The sequence below is a fragment of the Cucurbita pepo genome, chromosome 6 (assembly GCF_057944985.1).
Source record: "Cucurbita pepo subsp. pepo isolate OVF chromosome 6, ASM5794498v1, whole genome shotgun sequence".
NCBI classification, from domain to species: domain Eukaryota; kingdom Viridiplantae; phylum Streptophyta; class Magnoliopsida; order Cucurbitales; family Cucurbitaceae; genus Cucurbita; species Cucurbita pepo.
Genome location: NC_141803.1, coordinates 13,874,160 through 13,894,621, shown reverse-complemented (window position 1 = coordinate 13,894,621; position 20,462 = coordinate 13,874,160). Strand labels below are relative to the sequence as shown.

Genomic DNA, 20,462 nt, shown 5'->3' with positions numbered 1-20,462 from the left:
GATCAGCATCCACAAAACCTTGCAGAACTACTTTGCCATTGCCATAACAAAGTGTAGTATTGGATGTACCTCTCAGATATCTCAGAAGCCACTTCACAGCTTCCCAATGTTCCTTCCCTGGATTTGCCATGTACTTGCTAACAACTCCCACTGCATGTGTTATGTCAGGTCTAGTGCAGACCATAGCATACATCAAACTCCCAACTACAGAAGCGTACGGAACTGATGCCATGTACTCACGTTCCTCAACTGTCTTGGGAGATTGCCCCTTTGACAATTTAATATGATTTGCCAAGGGGGTAGTCCTGAGTTTAGCGTTATTCATCTTGAATTTGGACAACACCTTCTCAATGTACTGCTCTTGGGATAGATTTAATGTGCCAGCAGATCTATCTCGAGAATTCCTCATCCCAAGGATCTGCTTCGCTGCACCTAAATCTTTCATCTCAAATACTGAAGACAAGCTTGCCTTCAGGTGGTTTATCTCCCTCATACTTGATCCAGCAATTAGTATATCATCCACATACAGGAGTAGAAACACATAAGAATCAGTGTATTTCTTGAGGTAGCAACACTGATCCTTTTCACTTCTGTGGAAACCACTCTTGCTCATGAAGGAGTCAAACTTCTTGTACCATTATCTCGGTGCTTGTTTCAGTCCATACAAGCTCTTATTGAGCTTACACACCATGTGCTCCTTGCCTGGAGCTGCAAATCCTTCGGGTTGTTACATATAGATCTCCTCATCTAGATCTCCATGTAAAAATGCCGTTTTTACATCCATTTGCTCAAGGTGCAAATTCTCCGATGCAACAATACTCAGTAGAATTCGGATAGTAGTTAACTTCACAACTGGAGAAAAGATCTTAGCATAATTAATGCCTTTTCTTTGTGAATATCATTTAACTACTAACCGAGCCTTAAACCTTCTTCAGCCATCTGGTTCAACCTTGATTTTGAACACCCATTTGTTCAACAGAGCTCTCTTTCCTGTAGGCAACTCAGTCAGCACCCACGTATTATTCCTTTCAAGTGAGCTCATCTCATCATCCATGGCTTACTCCCACTTGGTTGAATCTTCCACTTGTAGGGCCTCATCAAAGGACTCTGGTTCTCCTTCGTCAGTCAGCAACAGATAATGTAATGAGGTTGAATATCTATATGGTGCTCTGGTAGTTCTGGATGGTCTTCTCAACACCTGCTCAGGTGCAACTTGCTCCACGTCTGGTTCTTCAGCAATAGGATCAGGAGTTTCTTGAGCTTCTGTTGTACCATCACTGTGTGAATTTTCTTGCCACTCAAGTTCAACTCCCACTTGCTTCGTAGTCTCAGAGTTTATCTTCTCTCTGTCCTTGTACATGACATTTTCATCAAAGGTCACATCACAGTGTCTTAGGATCTTCATATTTTTCTCATCCCAAAACCTGTACCCGAACATGTCAGAGCCGTAGCCTATGAAGTAGCATTTCACAGCCTTAGCATCAAGCTTATCTCTCTTCTCTGGATCAACATGAACATACGCAGTACAGTCAAAGGTTCTCAAGTGAGAGTACTTGAGTTCTTTTCTTGTCCATACTTCTTCTGGCAATTTGAACTTCAAGGGTACTGACGGCCCTCTATTAATCAAATATGCTTCTGTGTTCACAGCATCAGCCCAGAATGTCTTTGGCAATCCAGAATGAATCCTCATGCTTCTTGCTCGCTCATTCAAGGTTCTGTTCATCTTTTCTGCAATACCATTTTGTCTTGCCTTACCGGGAATTGTTCTTATTAATCTAATTCCCTCAGCTGCACAAAATGTTATAAACTCTGATTTGTTGTACTCTCCTCCATTGTCAGACCTCAGGCATTTGATCTTCAAGCCGGTCTGATTTTCAACTTCAGCTTTCCACTTCTTGAAGGTGGTAAACACATCTGACTTGTGTTTCAGAAAGTAAACCCATACCTTCCTGCTGAAGTCATCAATGAAGGTGACGTAGTACCTTGATCCACCAAGTGATGAAACTGGAGATGGTTCCCAGACGTCCGTATGGACAATTTCCAACCGCACTTTCTTCGGTTCTCTGGCAGCCTTTGTGAAACTAACTTGTTTCTGTTTGCCCATAACGCAGCTCTCACAAAGACCCATATCAACAGATTTTAAGCCTTCTAAAGCTCCTTTCGCAGTCAGCATCTTCATTCCTTTGACGCTCATATGTCCAAGTCTATTGTGCCATAGACTTGAATTGGAAGCACTCTCAGCAGCAGCAGTCATGTTTATACACTCTGCAGTAGTGTATAAGGTTCCAGATTTTGTGCCACGCGCAACAACCATGGCGCCCTTCACAATCTTCCAGGAACTCTTTCCAAACTTTGCTGCATAGCCTGTGCTATCCAACTGACCAATAGAGATCAGGTTCTTTTTGAGACCAGGAATGTATCTGACATCTTGTAATGTCCATTGATTTCCTGCTGGAGTTTGTATGGAGACATCTCCCTTTCCTTCAATCTCTAAGGTTTTGTTGTCGGCAAGATACACCTTCCCGAAATTTCCTGATTTGAAATTTCGAAATAATTCCTTACTTGGAGACAAATGGAACGATGCACCTGAATCCAAAATCCAGGATTCAGCTGGGCTATCCACACTAAGGATTAAAATGTCCTCAGCATCTTCTGTTGTGTATATAGAATCATCATCATCTTCAGATTTATGATTCTGCTTCTTCTTTAGCTTTGTACAATCTGTCCGAAAGTGTCCTTTTCCCCCACAGCTCCAACACGTTACGTTGGGTTTGTTTGGAGATTTTCCCCGGTTCTTTGATTTTGAACGCCCATGTTTGTTTGAGCTCTTTGATTTGCTTCTTCCCCTTCGATCAACACTGAGAGCATTGCCTGATGAATCTCCAGTTTTCCGTTTGCGAATACTTTCGCTGAGAACTACATCTCGAATTTCATCAAACTTCAGTTTATCAGATCCTTGAGAACTGCTGATTGCAGCAACAACAGTATCCCATGGCTCGGGTAAGGATGACATCAAAATCAACGCTTTAATTTCATCTTCGAAATTAATTTCCACCAAACCCAGTTGACTTATGATCATATTGAATTCATTTATATGATTCGCAACACGTCCACCTTCAGACATCTGTAGATTGAACAATCTACGCATCAAATACACCTTGTTCATAGCCGACGGTTTTTCATACATATTTGACAGCGCCTTCATCAGATCTGACGTTGTCTTCTCCTTGATGATGTTAAACGCCACGTTTCTGGATAGCGTCAACCGGATCATCCCTAAGGCTTGTCGATCCTTGAGCATACAGGTGGATGTCGATTTCTCCCCTCCCTTACTGTCAAATCTGGTGCGACGGTTACTGGAAAAATTGTTTTCAGCAACTGGTTCAATTGTTTCAGCAACCGATTCAGTCGTTTCTTCCGTGATTTTTCTTTCTCCGTTTTCAGCAACTGGTTCAATTGTTTCAGCAACCGGTTCAGTCGTTTCCTCTGTTATTCCTCCTCCTTCCGCTGTGTTCTTATCTATTTCAATGTTTTCCCCCAGTCTAATTTTTCCGTTGCTCTCCATTTACCCATTTTTTGAAATGGAGTTCCGATGTTGCTTGCCTTTCATACATGCCTCACAGGTGGGGTTTGGAGCCCCAATTTGCGGAAGGCCTTTCACCTTGTTTTTGTGTTTCAAGGTGCACAAGCCTTTGTAGCCGAGATGACCATATCGATGGTGCCAAAGTGTTGACTGGTCCGTATTTGAAACTTGGAGGCATCTTTCTTCATTTGTTGTGGTAGATGGTTCAGCACCCAAAATAAACTGCCGATTTGCGATCATAATTGACTCTGCTATTTTTCCTTTTTGTGGATGATAAATGCTACATACACCATCTTCAAACAGCACTGCTACTCCTTTTTTCTTGTAGTTGTCCAACGCTCAAGAGATTATTTTTTAGTTCAGGTACCCAATACACATTACTAATAGTGCAACGAACCCCATGCAAAGTTAATTTCACTGCACCCTTTCCCATAACTTTCCTACCTGTATTATTTCCAAGTTTTTCAATGTGGGAAAATGTCTTGTCTAAGCTGGAAAACATACCTTCACTTGCACACATATGGTTTGAGCAACCCGAATCTAAGAACCAAGCATCACTCCTTTTTGCTTCATGTCTTAACATATGAGCCATTAACAGCATTTCATCCTCTTCTTCCAGCTCGGCATAATTCAATTCCTTATTCATCTTTGAACATTCATAATTAAAATGAGCTAAGTCATGACACCTATAACATTCAACCGTTGCTTTGTTGAAAGTTGATCTTCCTCTTCCGCGTCCTCTGCCCCTGTAAGTTCCTCTTCCTCCATTACTTATTTTCGTTCGTCCTTCGACTTTCAGAACTTGCTCCTCTCCATTAATGCTGGATCTGTTAGTTTATTCAATCTTGTATTAACCGTAATTCATTCGTATTTGTTGTTTGTATTTTAAATTATGTCAGTTTTAGTATTTGTGGATAAGATCAAGGGAAGTTATTAGCAGTTATTAATGTGTGGCTGAGATTGTAAGAAGTTAGTTTTTCTTTCTGTCTATATATGTACTGTGTAACAAGTTGAATAAAATAAGTAACTTGGTTTTGTTTATTTTCTAAGTATTGTCTCTCTTAGAGAATAACGTTATTGTGCAAAAATCACTTCCTCGTATGTGTGTTTTCTGTCATTTGGTATCAGAGCACTGGTTACATGCCAAAGATCATGCCGAGAAATAATAACAACAATGGAGAGAGAGGAGAGTCGTCGAAGTCTGCAACAAAGGAAGGTCTGGTATCACTCCAATGCCCGACGTTATCGAGAACCAACTACTCAGCATGGGCTATGAAGATGAAGGTCTATTTGCGTGCTCAAGGGGTGTGGGACGCAATCCAATCAACTGAGTCTCTGGATAGTCTTGATGAAAGGAAGGATCAAATGGCCTTAGCAGCTATCTATCAAGCAATCCCTGAGGAGATGTTGTTTCTGTTAGCAGAGAAAGAGACAGCAAAAGAAGCATGGCAGACGTTAAAAACTATTCATGTGGGTGCTGAACGTGTAAAGGAGGCAAAGATCCAAACTCTGAAGATTGAGTTCGAAGTTATGAATATGAAGGAGTCCGAGACTATAGATGATTATGCAGCAAGATTGACATGAGTTGTTAATAAAATACGTACTTTTGGAGACAACTTCGAAGAGGCATGCTTGGTGAAAAAATTTCTCCGCTCAGTACCTTCTAAGTTTCTTCATATCGCATCGGCAATAGAGCAATTTGTCGATTTAAATGTGATGACAATGGAGGAAGTCATCGGCCGTCTTAAAGCATACGAGGAACGGATCGGTGGCAACAAAGAGAATGCTGAGCATGTCTTATTTACAAAAGGAGAATGGAAAGCAAAAGAATCGAAAGGCAAAGGTGAAAGTTCAACGTTCGAGAAAAAACGTAGCGACAATGGAGGCCATAGCCGAGGGCGAGGTCGCAGTGGTCGCTGGAGAGGGAGAGGTCATGGATGTGGAAACGACTCGTTACATCAAGAGAAGAAGAGTGACAAGAGCAAGGTAAAATGCTACAATTGTCGAGGCCTAGGCCACTATGCCTCAGAATGTCGGAAGGTGAAATGTTATAATTGTCAAAAGATTGGCCATTATGCATCCCACTGTAGATCGAAGAAAAGGGAGGATCAGGCGCACTTGACTGAGATGCAAGGTGATGAGGATGAGCCAGTCTTACTTATAGCACAAGTTTGTGAAGTCCGAACTCTCGGTTCACCAGAGTTGACGGAGATGGCTCTTTATGAAGAGAAGGTTGTCCCGGAAGAAATTGACAAGAAAAACAACACTTGGTTCCTAGATACGGGAGCCAGCAATCATATGACTGGTTGTCGAAGTTGGTTCTCGGAATTGAACGAGTCAGTGACCGGCACGGTGAAGTTCGGAGACGGATCACTTGTAGAGATAAAAGGACGTGGAGACGTGATGCTGCAATGTGAAAATGGAGATCACTGTATCCTTTCCGATGTATAATTCATTCCTAAACTTAAAAGTAACATTATAAGTTTAGGACAATTGGATGAACAGGGCTGTAAAGTTGAGATCGAACATGGTTTACTTGTCATTTTCACAAAGGCAAAGGAGTTCTTGGAAAAAGTGAAGCGGTCACGAAATAGGCTATATACAATTAGCCTAAAAACAACGAAACCAACATGTCTACTTGGTAAGTTGTCTGAAGATTCTTGGTTGTGGCATGCTAGATATGGGCATTTGAATTTTGAGGCTTTAAGAAACCTGTCTACGAAACAAATGGTGAAAGGAATTCCGCACGTTGAAAGGATCGAACAAGTTTGTGATAGTTGTGTAATCACTAAACAACGAAGAACACCATTCCCACAACAAGCGAATTTTCGAGCCGTTAGTGTTCTACAATTGGTGCATGGCGATTTGTGTGGTCCAATTACTCCAACAACTCATGGAGGTAATAAATTCTTTTTGCTGTTGGTAGATGATTTTAGTAGATATATGTGGATTGAATTGCTCAAAAATAAATCTGATGCATTCTTGGGATTCAAACGTGTTTAAAATAAAATTGAAGCTGAATCCGGAAAGAAATTGCAAGCGCTTAGAACTGATAGAGGTGGAGAATTTACAAGTATTGAGTTCAAAGAATATTGTGAGAGCAGTGGGATTAAAAGATATTTAACAGCACCCTATTCTCCGCAACAAAATGGTGTGGTTGAACGACGAAACCAAACGGTTATTGCAATGGTGCGAAGCATGTTGAAGTGCAAAAATTTGCCGATGCATTTCTGGGCAGAAGCAGTGAAGACAGCTGTCTAAATCCTCAATAGATCCCCAACGAAGAGTGTAATTGAAGCAACTCCTCATGAGAAATGGAGAGGAAGAAAGCCTAATGTAGAGCATTTTAGAGTGTTCGAAAGCCTGGCGTATGGAAGAAATACAACACCAAATTTAACCAAATTACAAGACCGAAGTGTGCCAATGATTTTCGTGGGATATGAAGCAGGTTCAAAAGCTTATCGTTTGTATGATCCTAAAGCGAAAAGACTTCATATCAGCCGAGACGTCAAGTTTCTAGAAGAAGAAGAATATAAATGGGATGTGCAACAATTGGAAGAAAATAAGAAGGAAGGTGGTAAATTCGCTGTTCATTATGATCCTCAGGTCTATGTGAAGGACGAGGACATTTTAGAAGAGCGGGGAGAATCATCAGGGACTCTATTGGGAGACGATTCATCACCAGCAAATGATTTATCAATAGGAGACGATTCATACGTCTCATCTAGTCCAAGAAAATTTCGATCGTTAAGAGAAATTTACTCTGATTCTATTGAGTTGAATGAAGAAGCTGGGATGTGTTTTCTTTCACTTGAGGAGCCAAATTCATATATGGAAGCAAGAGATAATGAAAAATGGCAGCAAGCAATGCTAGAAGAGTTGTCTGTTATTGAAAAAAATGGCACGTGAGAGTTCGCAAAACTACCAAAGGGACATCGAGCAATCGGGTTGAAATGGGTATATAAGTTGAATAGAAATTCGAATGGGGAGATCGTGAGGTATAAAGCCCGTTTAGTCGCAAAGGGTTTTGTCGAGAAATATGGAGTGGATTTTGATGAGGTATTTGCACCTGTTGCAAGGCTTGAAACAGTGCGAGTCTTGATTGCTATAGCAGCGCAGGAGAGTTGGGAGATTCATCATATGGATGTCAAGTCAGCGTTTCTTAATGGTGAGTTGAAGGAAGAGGTTTATGTAGAACTACCAGAAGAATTTGCTGTGGAAGGTCGAGAAGGGAATGTTTTACGACTTAGGAAAGCATTGTATGGCTTACGTCAAGCACCTCGTGCCTGGAATGCAAAACTGGATAATTTCTTAAAGTCTCTTGGATTTCAAAAGTGTCCTTTAGAGCATGCTGTGTATACACGTTGGAAAGAAAATAAAATTCAGATAGTTGGAGTTTATGTTGATGATTTAATTATTGTCGGGTCAAGCAAGGATGATATTTTGAGCTTCAACCAACAAATGAAGAAGTTGTTTGAAATGAGTGATTTAGGATTCCTGCCTTATTATTTGGGAATAGAAGTTAAACAAGACGTTGATGGAATCAGGTAATCTCAGTCGAGTTATGCGGCAAAGCTTTTGGCAAAACTTGGAATGATGGATTGTAATCCGTGTCATGTTTTCCTATGGAGCCGAAAACAAAGCTAAGCAAAGCGAGTAATTGTCCATCTGTTGATTCCACTTTTTACAAGAGTATTATCGGAAGTCTTCGTTATTTAGTGAACACACGACCTGACTTATCATATTCCGTTGGAGTTATGAGTCGTTATATGGAAGCTCCGACCATGGTTCATATGGAAGCTGTGAAGCAAATACTCAGGTACGTGAAAGGAACCATTGATATTGGATGTCATTATGTGAAGGCAAAGCAAGTAGAAAATCGATTAATCGGATATAGTGATAGTGATCTTGCTGGAGATATAGATGATCGAAAGAGCACTACGGGGACATTGTTTTTCTTATATGGCAATCCAATTACATGGACTTCAAAGAAACAAAAGATGGTGGCACTTTCATCCTGTGAAGCGGAGTATATTGCGGCGACGTCAGCTGCTTTTCAAGGAATGTGGTTAGGACGTTTACTGAAGGAATTGCATGGGAAGGAAGTAAATCCAGTTCGTTTATATATCGATAACAAGTCTGCTATAGCATTAGCGAAAAAACCAGTTCATCATGATCGCAGCAAACATATAGACATGAGGTTCCATTTCATTCGTGAATGTGTGCAAAAAGGAGATTGAAGTAGATCATGTAAAAACTGAGGATTAATTGGCTGATATACTTACGAAGCCAATAGGACGACAAAAATTTGTGGAGCTTCGAGAAAGAATTGGTTTGAAGAATGTAAGAATGTGAAGATCGAAATACAAGATTAAGGGGATGATTTGTTAGTTTATTTAATCTTGTATTAACCGTAATTCATTTGTATTTGCTTTTTGTATTTTAAATTATGTCAGTTTTAGTATTTGTGGATAAGATCAAGGGAAGTTATTAGCAGTTATTAATGTGTGGCTAAGATTGTAAGAAGTTAGTTTTTCTCTCTGTCTGTATATATACTGTGTAACAAGTTGAATAAAATAAGTAAGTTGGTTTTGTTTATTTTCTAAGTATTGTCTCTCTTAGAGAATTACGTTATTGTGCAAAACTCACTTCCTCGTACGTGTGTTTTCTGTCAGGATCTTCGCAATTTTTGTTCATGCACCACTAATGAACTTTGTAATTCATCAATGGACATGTTATCAGTATCTTTGGATTCCTCCATGGATACTACAACATACTTAAATTTTTCAGTCAGGGTACGCATAATTTTTTCTACAATTTTCTTGTCTGGCATATCTTCTCCACTGCTTCTCATCTTGTTGGAGGTTATCATCACTCTTACAAAATAATCTTTGATGCTTTTATCATTCTTCATCTCTAGGATCTCAAATTCTCTCCTTAATGCATTAAGAAGAGATTTCTTCACTTTTTGGTTTCCACAAAATTTTCGTTTCATTGAGTCCCAAACAATCTTGGCTGTGCGACGATCCAAGATTTGCTCAAAGACAGCTCGATAAATTGCCTGGAAGAGGTAATGCTTTACTTGGTGATCTTTGAGTCTAGCATCATCAAGGTGGCCCTTTTGTGCCTCAGTCAACATTGTTCCTTCCTCTTGACCTGAGAAACCAATCTCCGCCACACTCCATAGACCTTTTGCTCTGAGCAAATATTCCATCAGCTCACTCCATCACTAAAATGATCAAAGTGACCATCGAAGTGAGGGATCTTCGTTAAAACTTTGTCTTCACTCATACTCTCTCTATTTGATCACTAAAAAATTGGGGCTATGATACCAATTGCTAGGTTTTGACACAACTAAGCCAGAAACATAAACAATTGAAGCTGGAAGTGATAATATTATTGAATATTGAACTTGGCTTTCGTAGTCTCACAAATAACCCTAAATAGAAACTAACCACAAATCTTGGAAACAAAAATCTTGTAAACAAATTTGGTAAACAAATCAAATATTTAAACTAACCCCATAAAAATACTCTAACTCTTCTTTGATCTAATCAAATTCTTCGAACATGAAGTGGTACGAAGGTTGTGTTTATAGGGAGTAGAAAGAGAGGGGCGAAGGGTTGTTTTAAGAGTATTGTTTGGTATTTAGTTTAATTATTTGTCATATAGTTAATATTTCTATTGTTATTTGTAAAGTTGTAAAAGCCAGGTTGAGTATTCAATAATATCATAACTTGACACTACGATTGTTTAGGTTTTCTTGAGTTATTACTAAGTCAAAATCTAACGCTTAATTGGGTTTTCATCTAATTTTCTTAATAATCATTTAAAACTCACCGTTCTTCCTTCTCAGACGGTGGCATACTCGTTGTGGCTAGTGTCTTCGTGCGGAATCCTAATGTCGCATCGTTCAAATACTCAAAAGCCACGATGGTGATTTACTACCACGGCGAGGTGATCGGAGAAGGGGAGACGCCGGCGGATTGACGAAGGCAAAGGACACGATGACGATGAATGTGACGGTGGAGACCGAGGCGGAGGAAATGGATGAGGGTCTGAGTTTGATGGAGGATTTGAAGTCGGGAGGTTTGAATATCAGTAGCCACACGGAAATGCCAGGAAGGGTCAAAATAATTGGATTCATCAAGAAAAGGTTTGAGGTTAAAATGAACTACTCATCTACTTTCAATACTAAAACCCAAATGACTCAAAGGGAAGATTGTGACAAGCATGTACAAAATTTCTGATTAATGAAGAATTATGGGAGGAATTTGAAACCAAATGGCTACTAAGTTTGTAGTGTTTAATTACGAGGAGTATTAAAAATTTTAATTATGGTACGTAGGTTGTTTATACATTTTTTGGATTATATCACTTTTTACTTTGCTTATGTAACTATATTTGTACGTTGGATCAAGAGTGAATTTGTTTGACCATGAGTGAGTGTGACTCCCAAACCTTTGTAACGACTCATGTCTAGGATTTGACATGGTCAGGTTACCTACTCTTTGTTTCTAAGAGTGAAAGCTATTCTCGCGAACTAACTCGAGTTCTTCCGGCATGTCTTTTCCATATTCACATGCATCCTAGAAAAATTCTCCACAGGTTACGTGCATCATAGAATTGCTCCAAGCAAAACATACCTAACCATGAAGTTCTTATAATTGAGCTATCGAAAAGGAAAATGAACCTTATTGGTATATGGAGTGACTATCCATGTTCTAAAGTATTTCTTGGCTATCATATCCTCAGGATACCTCTCGTTTGGAAGTGGTTTCGGTTCAGTCATGTACCCCTCATTTGCTCGGGTGTCACATACCTACCAACTTTCACATTAGTTCGTTTTCAAACCACATCTTACTGGGAGAGATACTGCCCTAATACAATTTGTAACGGCTCATGTCCAAGATTTAGAGCCATTAGGTATCGAATCTGCATTACAAATCTTGATCTATCCTAGACATGACGCGTTACAATTTTGGTCGACCCTAAAAGCTTGATCAAACATTTTAGAATGATCCACTAATCCAAAACCAGTTCGGTGTAATGGCTCGTCCCTTCAAAAGTTGGCCTGAGTTTAACGACGTGACTTTTTAACCCGCCATCAAGAAAAAAGAAAGAGAATTTGTTTGAAAAAAGAAGGTCAGATGGCCAATTTATTTTTTTATCAGTGGGGACATAAAATTATAGACCTCATTTTTTCTCCTTCCACACAATCAAATTCAAAAGGTGACATTTTCCAAGCGTGGGCATGGAGGCTCATAATATAAGTTCTTACCAAACTACACATCGAATAGCCAAACTACACGTCGAATTGTTTACGGTCAAAAAGACAAAGCAATCTGAATTTATTTATTGTATGCTTTGGACCTTCTAAATATGCGACATAAAAATTCAATGTTCAGAATATTCTACTTTCTCTCCTAGAATATATATATATATATATATATATATATATATATATATAAATTAATAAATGCATAGTATTGTATGAAAAGTGTATAAATAAAATATTTTCAATAATTTGATTACATTTTTTAAAATTAGATAATTAAGATGTTAACTATTCTATTTTTATTAAAATAATTTTATGTATTTGTGAATTATTAGGTGGAAAAATGTCCCCAACTCAAAAAATGTAGTAGGGGTATTATATAAGAACTTATCATAAACGTAGTTAGCTACTATTTTAATTTTTAATTTGAGACTGGAACAAGCTTCGAGTTTTATTTAAGAAAAAGGGGCCATAATGTTAAAATATTGGTTCTGTGGGCAAGATATGTATGAACGTTGCTAGCTTTGTTAGAAATATTTGCTTATTACTCAACAAATTATCAAAGTTAGAAACACAATTTATTAACAAAGCAACTGAATTAAGAAAAAAATGGAAGGAGTTTCACCGTTACATCGATCTTTGATCTTTTGAACAAATTTCAACCTATTAATGAGATATATAAGCAACCTTTGGGCTATGCTTCTCTCACCCCGATTCATAAAAGAGAAGAAAAAATGGGAAGAGCTTTTCAAGTTGTTCTTTTTCTAGCATTGTTTGTGTTTTTATCTCCTTCTGTTTATTCTTTACCGTTGTCAACAAAAGGAAGGTGGATCGTTGATTCGACAACAGGGCGTCGAGTGAAGCTTGTGTGCGTGAATTGGCCTTCCCACACACAGAGCATGCTAATAGAAGGTCTCAACCACAGGCCATTAAAAGAGCTGGCAGATGAGGCAATCAAGTTGAGGTTTAATTGTGTACGACTCACGTATGCAACTCAAATGTTCACTCGTTATGCAAATAGGACAGTTGAAGAGAATTTTGACCTCCTCGATTTAGAGCAAGCAAAAGCCGGATTGGCTCAATATAATCCTTTTGTGTTGAACAAGACTATTGCTGAAGCCTATGAAGCTGTTGTTGATGTGCTTGGAGAGAGTGGTTTAATGGTGATTGCCGACAACCATATGAGTCAGCCAAGATGGTGTTGCTCTCTTGACGATGGCAATGGATTTTTTGGAGACCGCTATTTTGACCCTCAAGAATGGCTACAAGGTCTTAGCTTAGTTGCTCAACGCTTTTCCAAGAAATCAACGGTACGTACAAATTAAGGAAAATTCTCACACTCTTGAAACTAAATTCTCACATTCTTTTGTTATGACATTTAGGTGGTTGGAATGAGCCTACGAAACGAGATACGAGGAACCAATGAAAATGCAAATGATTGGAACAATTATGTTACTCAAGGAGTAACAACAATCCACAACATTAACCCAAATGTTTTGGTGATTGTTTCGGGCCTAAATTTTGATAATGATCTTCGATGCTTAAAAGAGAAGCCCTTGAATGTAAGCACCTTAGACAACAAGTTGGTTTTTGAGGTGCACTTGTATTCGTTCAGTGGAGATCAAGAGAGTAAATTTATAAACCAGCCACTAAATAATATTTGTGCAAATATTATCGATGGCTTTGTAGACCATGCTGAATTTGTTAGAGAAGGACCAAACCCATTTCCTTTGTTTGTCAGCGAATATGGGTACGATCAGAGAGAGGTTAACGATGCAGAAAATCGGTTCATGAGTTGCTTCACAGCTCATCTTGCACAAGAAGATTTAGATTGGGCATTATGGACTTGGCAAGGTAGCTATTATTACAGGGAAGGTCAAGCAGGGCCGGCAGAAACTTTTGGAGTTCTCGACTCCAATTGGACTCAAATTAAAAATCCTAACTTTGTCCAGAAGTTTCAACTATTGCAGACTATGTTGCAAGGTAAGTATAAATATATTAACGATTTTGAATATATGGATCTATAACAAGTGTATAAGACATTTTTTTACGGTGCACAGATCCAAATTCCAATGCATCGTTCTCGTATGTTATATATCATCCACAAAGTGGCCAATGCATCCAAGTCTCAAATGACAACAAAGATATTTTCATGGGTAATTGCTCCATCTCAAGTCGATGGACTCATGACAATGATAGCACTCCAATTAGGATGTCAAGCACTGGTTTATGCTTAAAGACAAGCGGAGAAGGCCTTATGCCATCTCTCTCAACGGATTGCTTCGGCCCTCAGAGTTCTTGGAGAGCCATTTCAAACACTAAGCTTCATTTGGCCACCGTAACTCAAGATGGGAAGAGTCTTTGCTTGCAGGTTGAAAGCTCTAATTCTTCAAATATTGTGACAAACTCATGTATTTGCACTGATGGTGCTCCAAATTGCCTCCAAGACACCCAAAGTCAATGGTTTGAACTCGTTGAAACCAACACGTTGTGAGTTGCTTATGTATTGGGAAGAATAAATATATGACATGCCCGACTTTGAATTGGCCCCTATTTTATCTCTAATTCTATTCATGCTCGTGCTTAACTATAACCGATTTTATTTATCGTACAAACATATATGAAAAATAATACCAACAATAATGATCGTATAAAAGATTGGACATATAATAAATAATAGAAAAATAATTATTGACCATTTAACTGCGAATTTAAGCATAAAATCGACAACCCTAATATGACTCCGGCATTTTCAAAACTTTCATGCCAACCCTAAATTCAAATTCCAACAACTACTAGTATATTGGACCAAATTCTAAATTTCTATTTTAAACTAATTAATAGACTAAGCAACATTTGTTGGAACAAGTTTGAACCATTGGGGTTGAGGATCATCCGTGCAACTTCCCTCGTCTCTAAAGCAAATGCATTTCTTCACAACAACTATAGTATCAGATTCCTTCTCCAAACAAAAATTGTCTTCGCCAATTTTGTATGCCAATTGGAGATTTGCTTTCGAAGCCACCGTCCAATTGCTTCCATCGCCAGAGCATTCGTCGGATACCACCGGTGCTTTTCCATCTCTGACGGATTTCAAACCCTGCCCGTTTGACAACAACTTCATCGGGACTTCCATCTCCACTATGGTTCCATTGCTTCGGAGTGGCACAATCGCCGAGTTCAACTCCTCCTTTGTCCTCGGATTTGACACATTGCCCTGATACGGGATGCAGCATTATGTATGATATTGGTGCTTTAGAATTTGGATCCGCAAGAAAAGAGCTTTAGTTTCAAATTCTAACTAAAGAAATATATAAAGGTTTGATTTGTTATAATGCACGGTTAGATTGAGAAGCAACAAATTAACCTTGATTCACTCTCTTGATAAGTGGAAGCATTTGTTTAAGTGACGGGGGTACTATCTTTAGTCCAAGAGTGATCCATAACGCCAAAACTTTCACTCAGGATCTTCATTACACCGTCTGTACATATAACTTCCTTGGAACGCCCACAAGCCCCAATCAATATCCTTCCCGGCAATTCGAGCCAAAAAGCAGCTCATGAACCGATTCTCAGCCTCGTTGCCCCCCGAACAAAGAAAAATAGATTAAAGAAATTAGAGAGAGTGAGTTTGCCATTGTGGGAAGGTAGAAGTGACAAGTACTGGTTTTGACGTAACAAAGCCAAAAACATAGACAATTGAAGTTTGAGGTGATAATATTATTGAAAAGTGAACTTGGCTTTTATAGCCTTACAAATAACCCTACATAGAAACGTTTCTATCCACAAATCTTGGAAATGGAAACAAATCTGGTAAACAAATCTGAGAAATATTTAAACTAAATTCCTAAAAATACTCTTAACTCTTTTTCATCTAATCAAATTCTTCTGACCATTTCTCCCGTGTACTTATTCTTCTTTGTCAAGAATTAGTTCAAGTCAGAAAAACTCTGCACGCTAAGTTCTTCACGCAACTTCCGAAATGCTTTCTTATGTGTTTGGAACGTCCGTGTAGAACTGAATTTTTGGATAGCTTAATAGTTGAAGTATTACACACATTAGCTTTGTTCCTTCTATTTGAGAGTGACCAATCTCTTTGAGTATATCCTCCTCATCCAAACATCTTGACATGCACAAGAACTAGCAGCAACGAACTCAGCTTCTCTGGTTCATAAGTGACTATAGGCTGCTTACGAGAAAACCAAGCTACTGCTCCTCCACTAATCACAAGCACATGGCCTGAAGTACTCTTGCTTTCTTCCATGTCTCCGGCACAGTCACTACCAGTCGATCCAGTCAAATCACCGACTCCTCCTTTTTTATAAAATACACCATAATCTACCGTACCTTTCAAGTACCTTAAAACAGTTTTACCTGCTGCAAAATGTTGTTGTGTTGGACATGCCATAAAACGACTAATCAAACTTACAGCAAGCATGAGATCAAGACGAATAGTTGTGAGATACATCAGACTTCCCACTATTTGTTTATACAAAGTTACATATACTTTTGCACCATTTTCATCTTTGCCAATTTTCTTTCCTGGAACAGTGGGATTACAAACAGAATTGTAATTCTCTATGCCAAGTCGATTTAAAACTTCAACAGCCTACTTTCTTTGACATGTGAAAATACCATCTAATCTTTGTATTACCTCTATTCCAAGAAAAAATTTCATCTGACCTAAGTCAGTCATATCAAACTCTTTCTTCAAGGAACGTTTAAACTCGTCCAATAGTTCTTCATCTGGTCTCCAGTAAATAAAAAATCATCAACGTAAATGCTTACGATAAGAATTTTACCTCCCTTCCTCTTGATGAAGAGTGTTTGCTCACTGGAACTGCTTTTGAATCCTTCCTTGATGAAGTAGGATTCTATTCGACCAAACCAGGTTCTAGGTGCTTGTTTTAATCCGTAGAGAGCCTTTTGGAGTTTGTACACCATCTCCTCACTTCCCATTTTCTCATAGCCTTCACCGGAATCTGTTAACCATACAGGTGGATGTCGATTTCTCCCCTCCCTTACTGTCAAATCTGGTGCGACGGTTACTGGAAAAATTGTTTTCAGCAACTTGTTCAATTGTTTCAGCAACCGATTCAGTCGTTTCTTCCGTGATTTTTCTTTCTCCGTTTTCAGCAACTGGTTCAATTGTTTCAGCAACCGGTTCAGTCGTTTCCTCTGTTATTCCTCCTCCTTCCGCTGTGTTCTTATCTATTTCAATGTTTTCCCCCAGTCTAATTTTTCCGTTGCTCTCCATTTACCCATTTTTTGAAATGGAGTTCCGATGTTGCTTGCCTTTCATACATGCCTCACAGGTGGGGTTTGGAGCCCCAATTTGCGGAAGGCCTTTCACCTTGTTTTTGTGTTTCAAGGTGCACAAGCCTTTGTAGCCGAGATGACCATATCGATGGTGCCAAAGTGTTGACTGGTCCGTATTTGAAACTTGGAGGCATCTTTCTTCATTTGTTGTGGTAGATGGTTCAGCACCCAAAATAAACTGCCGATTTGCGATCATAATTGACTCTGCTATTTTTCCTTTTTGTGGATGATAAATGCTACATACACCATCTTCAAACAGCACTGCTACTCCTTTTTTCTTGTAGTTGTCCAACGCTCAAGAGATTATTTTTTAGTTCAGGTACCCAATACACATTACTAATAGTGCAACGAACCCCATGCAAAGTTAATTTCACTGCACCCTTTCCCATAACTTTCCTACCTGTATTATTTCCAAGTTTTTCAATGTGGGAAAATGTCTTGTCTAAGCTGGAAAACATACCTTCACTTGCACACATATGGTTTGAGCAACCCGAATCTAAGAACCAAGCATCACTCCTTTTTGCTTCATGTCTTAACATATGAGCCATTAACAGCATTTCATCCTCTTCTTCCAGCTCTGCATAATTCAATTCCTTATTCATCTTTGAACATTCATAATTAAAATGAGCTAAGTCATGACACCTATAACATTCAACCATTGCTTTGTTGAAAGTTGATCTTCCTCTTCCGCGTCCTCTGCCCCTGTAAGTTCCTCTTCCTCCATTACTTATTTTCGTTCGTCCTTCGACTTTCAGAACTTGCTCCTCTCCATTAATGCTGGATCTGTTAGTTTATTCAATCTTGTATTAACCGTAATTCATTCGTATTTGTTGTTTGTATTTTAAATTATGTCAGTTTTAGTATTTGTGGATAAGATCAAGGGAAGTTATTAGCAGTTATTAATGTGTGGCTGAGATTGTAAGAAGTTAGTTTTTCTTTCTGTCTATATATGTACTGTGTAACAAGTTGAATAAAATAAGTAACTTGGTTTTGTTTATTTTCTAAGTATTGTCTCTCTTAGAGAATAACGTTATTGTGCAAAAATCACTTCCTCGTATGTGTGTTTTCTGTCATTTGGTATCAGAGCACTGGTTACATGCCAAAGATCATGCCGAGAAATAATAACAACAATGGAGAGAGAGGAGAGTCGTCGAAGTCTGCAACAAAGGAAGGTCTGGTATCACTCCAATGCCCGACGTTATCGAGAACCAACTACTCAGCATGGGCTATGAAGATGAAGGTCTATTTGCGTGCTCAAGGGGTGTGGGACGCAATCCAATCAACTGAGTCTCTGGATAGTCTTGATGAAAGGAAGGATCAAACGGCCTTAGCAGCTATCTATCAAGCAATCCCTGAGGAGATGTTGTTTCTGTTAGCAGAGAAAGAGACAGCAAAAGAAGCATGGCAGACGTTAAAAACTATTCATGTGGGTGCTGAACGTGTAAAGGAGGCAAAGATCCAAACTCTGAAGATTGAGTTCGAAGTTATGAATATGAAGGAGTCCGAGACTATAGATGATTATGCAGCAAGATTGACATGAGTTGTTAATAAAATACGTACTTTTGGAGACAACTTCGAAGAGGCATGCTTGGTGAAAAAATTTCTCCGCTCAGTACCTTCTAAGTTTCTTCATATCGCATCGGCAATAGAGCAATTTGTCGATTTAAATGTGATGACCATGGAGGAAGTCATCGGCCGTCTTAAAGCATACGAGGAACGGATCGGTGGCAACAAAGAGAATGCTGAGCATGTCTTATTTACAAAAGGAGAATGGAAAGCAAAAGAATCGAAAGGCAAAGGTGAAAGTTCAACGTTCGAGAAAAAACGTAGCGACAATGGAGGCCATAGCCGAGGGCGAGGTCGCAGTGGTCGCTGGAGAGGGAGAGGTCATGGATGTGGAAACGACTCGTTACATCAAGAGAAGAAGAGTGACAAGAGCAAGGTAAAATGCTACAATTGTCGAGGCCTAGGCCACTATGCCTCAGAATGTCGGAAGGTGAAATGTTATAATTGTCAAAAGATTGGCCATTATGCATCCCACTGTAGATCGAAGAAAAGGGAGGATCAGGCGCACTTGACTGAGATGCAAGGTGATGAGGATGAGCCAGTCTTACTTATAGCACAAGTTTGTGAAGTCCAAACTCTCGGTTCACCAGAGTTGACGGAGATGGCTCTTTATGAAGAGAAGGTTGTCCCGGAAGAAATTGACAAGAAAAACAACACTTGGTTCCTAGATACGGGAGCCAGCAATCATATGACTGGTTGTCGAAGTTGGTTCTCGGAATTGAACGAGTCAGTGACCGGCACGGTGAAGTTCGGAGACGGATCACTTGTAGAGATAAAAGGACGTGGAGACGTGATGCTGCAATGTGAAAATGGAGATCACTGTATCCTTTCCGATGTATAATTCATTCCTAAACTTAAAAGTAACGTTATAAGTTTAGGACAATTGGATGAACAGGGCTGTAAAGTTGAGATCGAACATGGTTTACTTGTCATTTTCACAAAGGCAAAGGAGTTCTTGGAAAAAGTGAAGCGGTCACGAAATAGGCTATATACAATTAGCCTAAAAACAACGAAACCAACATGTCTACTTGGTAAGTTGTCTGAAGATTCTTGGTTGTGGCATGCTAGATATGGGCATTTGAATTTTGAGGCTTTAAGAAACCTGTCTACGAAACAAATGGTGAAAGGAATTCCGCACGTTGAAAGGATCGAACAAGTTTGTGATAGTTGTGTAATCACTAAACAACGAAGAACACCATTCCCACAACAAGCGAATTTTCGAGCCGTTAGTGTTCTACAATTGGTGCATGGCGATTTGTGTGGTCCAATTACTCCAACAACTCATGGAGGTAATAAATTCTTTTTGCTGTTGGTAGATGATTTTAGTAGATATATGTGGATTGAATTGCTAAAAAATAAATCTGATGCATTCTTGGGATTCAAACGTGTTTAAAATAAAATTGAAGCTGAATCCGGAAAGAAATTGCAAGCGCTTAGAACTGATAGAGGTGGAGAATTTACAAGTATTGAGTTCAAAGAATATTGTGAGAGCAGTGGGATTAAAAGATATTTAACAGCACCCTATTCTCCGCAACAAAATGGTGTGGTTGAACGACGAAACCAAACGGTTATTGCAATGGTGCGAAGCATGTTGAAGTGCAAAAATTTGCCGATGCATTTCTGGGCAGAAGCAGTGAAGACAGCTGTCTAAATCCTCAATAGATCCCCAACGAAGAGTGTAATTGAAGCAACTCCTCATGAGAAATGGAGAGGAAG

The 20,462-nt window shown here is 39.1% G+C and overlaps 1 protein-coding gene and 1 pseudogene across 1 annotated transcript; both read left to right on the top strand.

Moving 5' to 3' along the window:
• The first annotated feature begins 8,208 nt into the window (after nucleotides 1-8,208).
• LOC147792371 (secreted RxLR effector protein 161 pseudogene) lies at nucleotides 8,209-8,823 on the top strand (annotated as a pseudogene).
• A 3,772-nt stretch (nucleotides 8,824-12,595) lies between these two features.
• Nucleotides 12,596-14,355, top strand: LOC147792370 (glycosyl hydrolase 5 family protein-like). The gene is made up of 3 exons (XM_087124563.1): nucleotides 12,596-13,171; nucleotides 13,244-13,844; nucleotides 13,922-14,355. The coding sequence occupies exons 1-3, from the start codon at nucleotides 12,596-12,598 to the stop codon at nucleotides 14,353-14,355; spliced, it is 1,611 nt and encodes a 536-aa protein (XP_086980689.1).
• The last annotated feature ends 6,107 nt before the right edge of the window (nucleotides 14,356-20,462 follow it).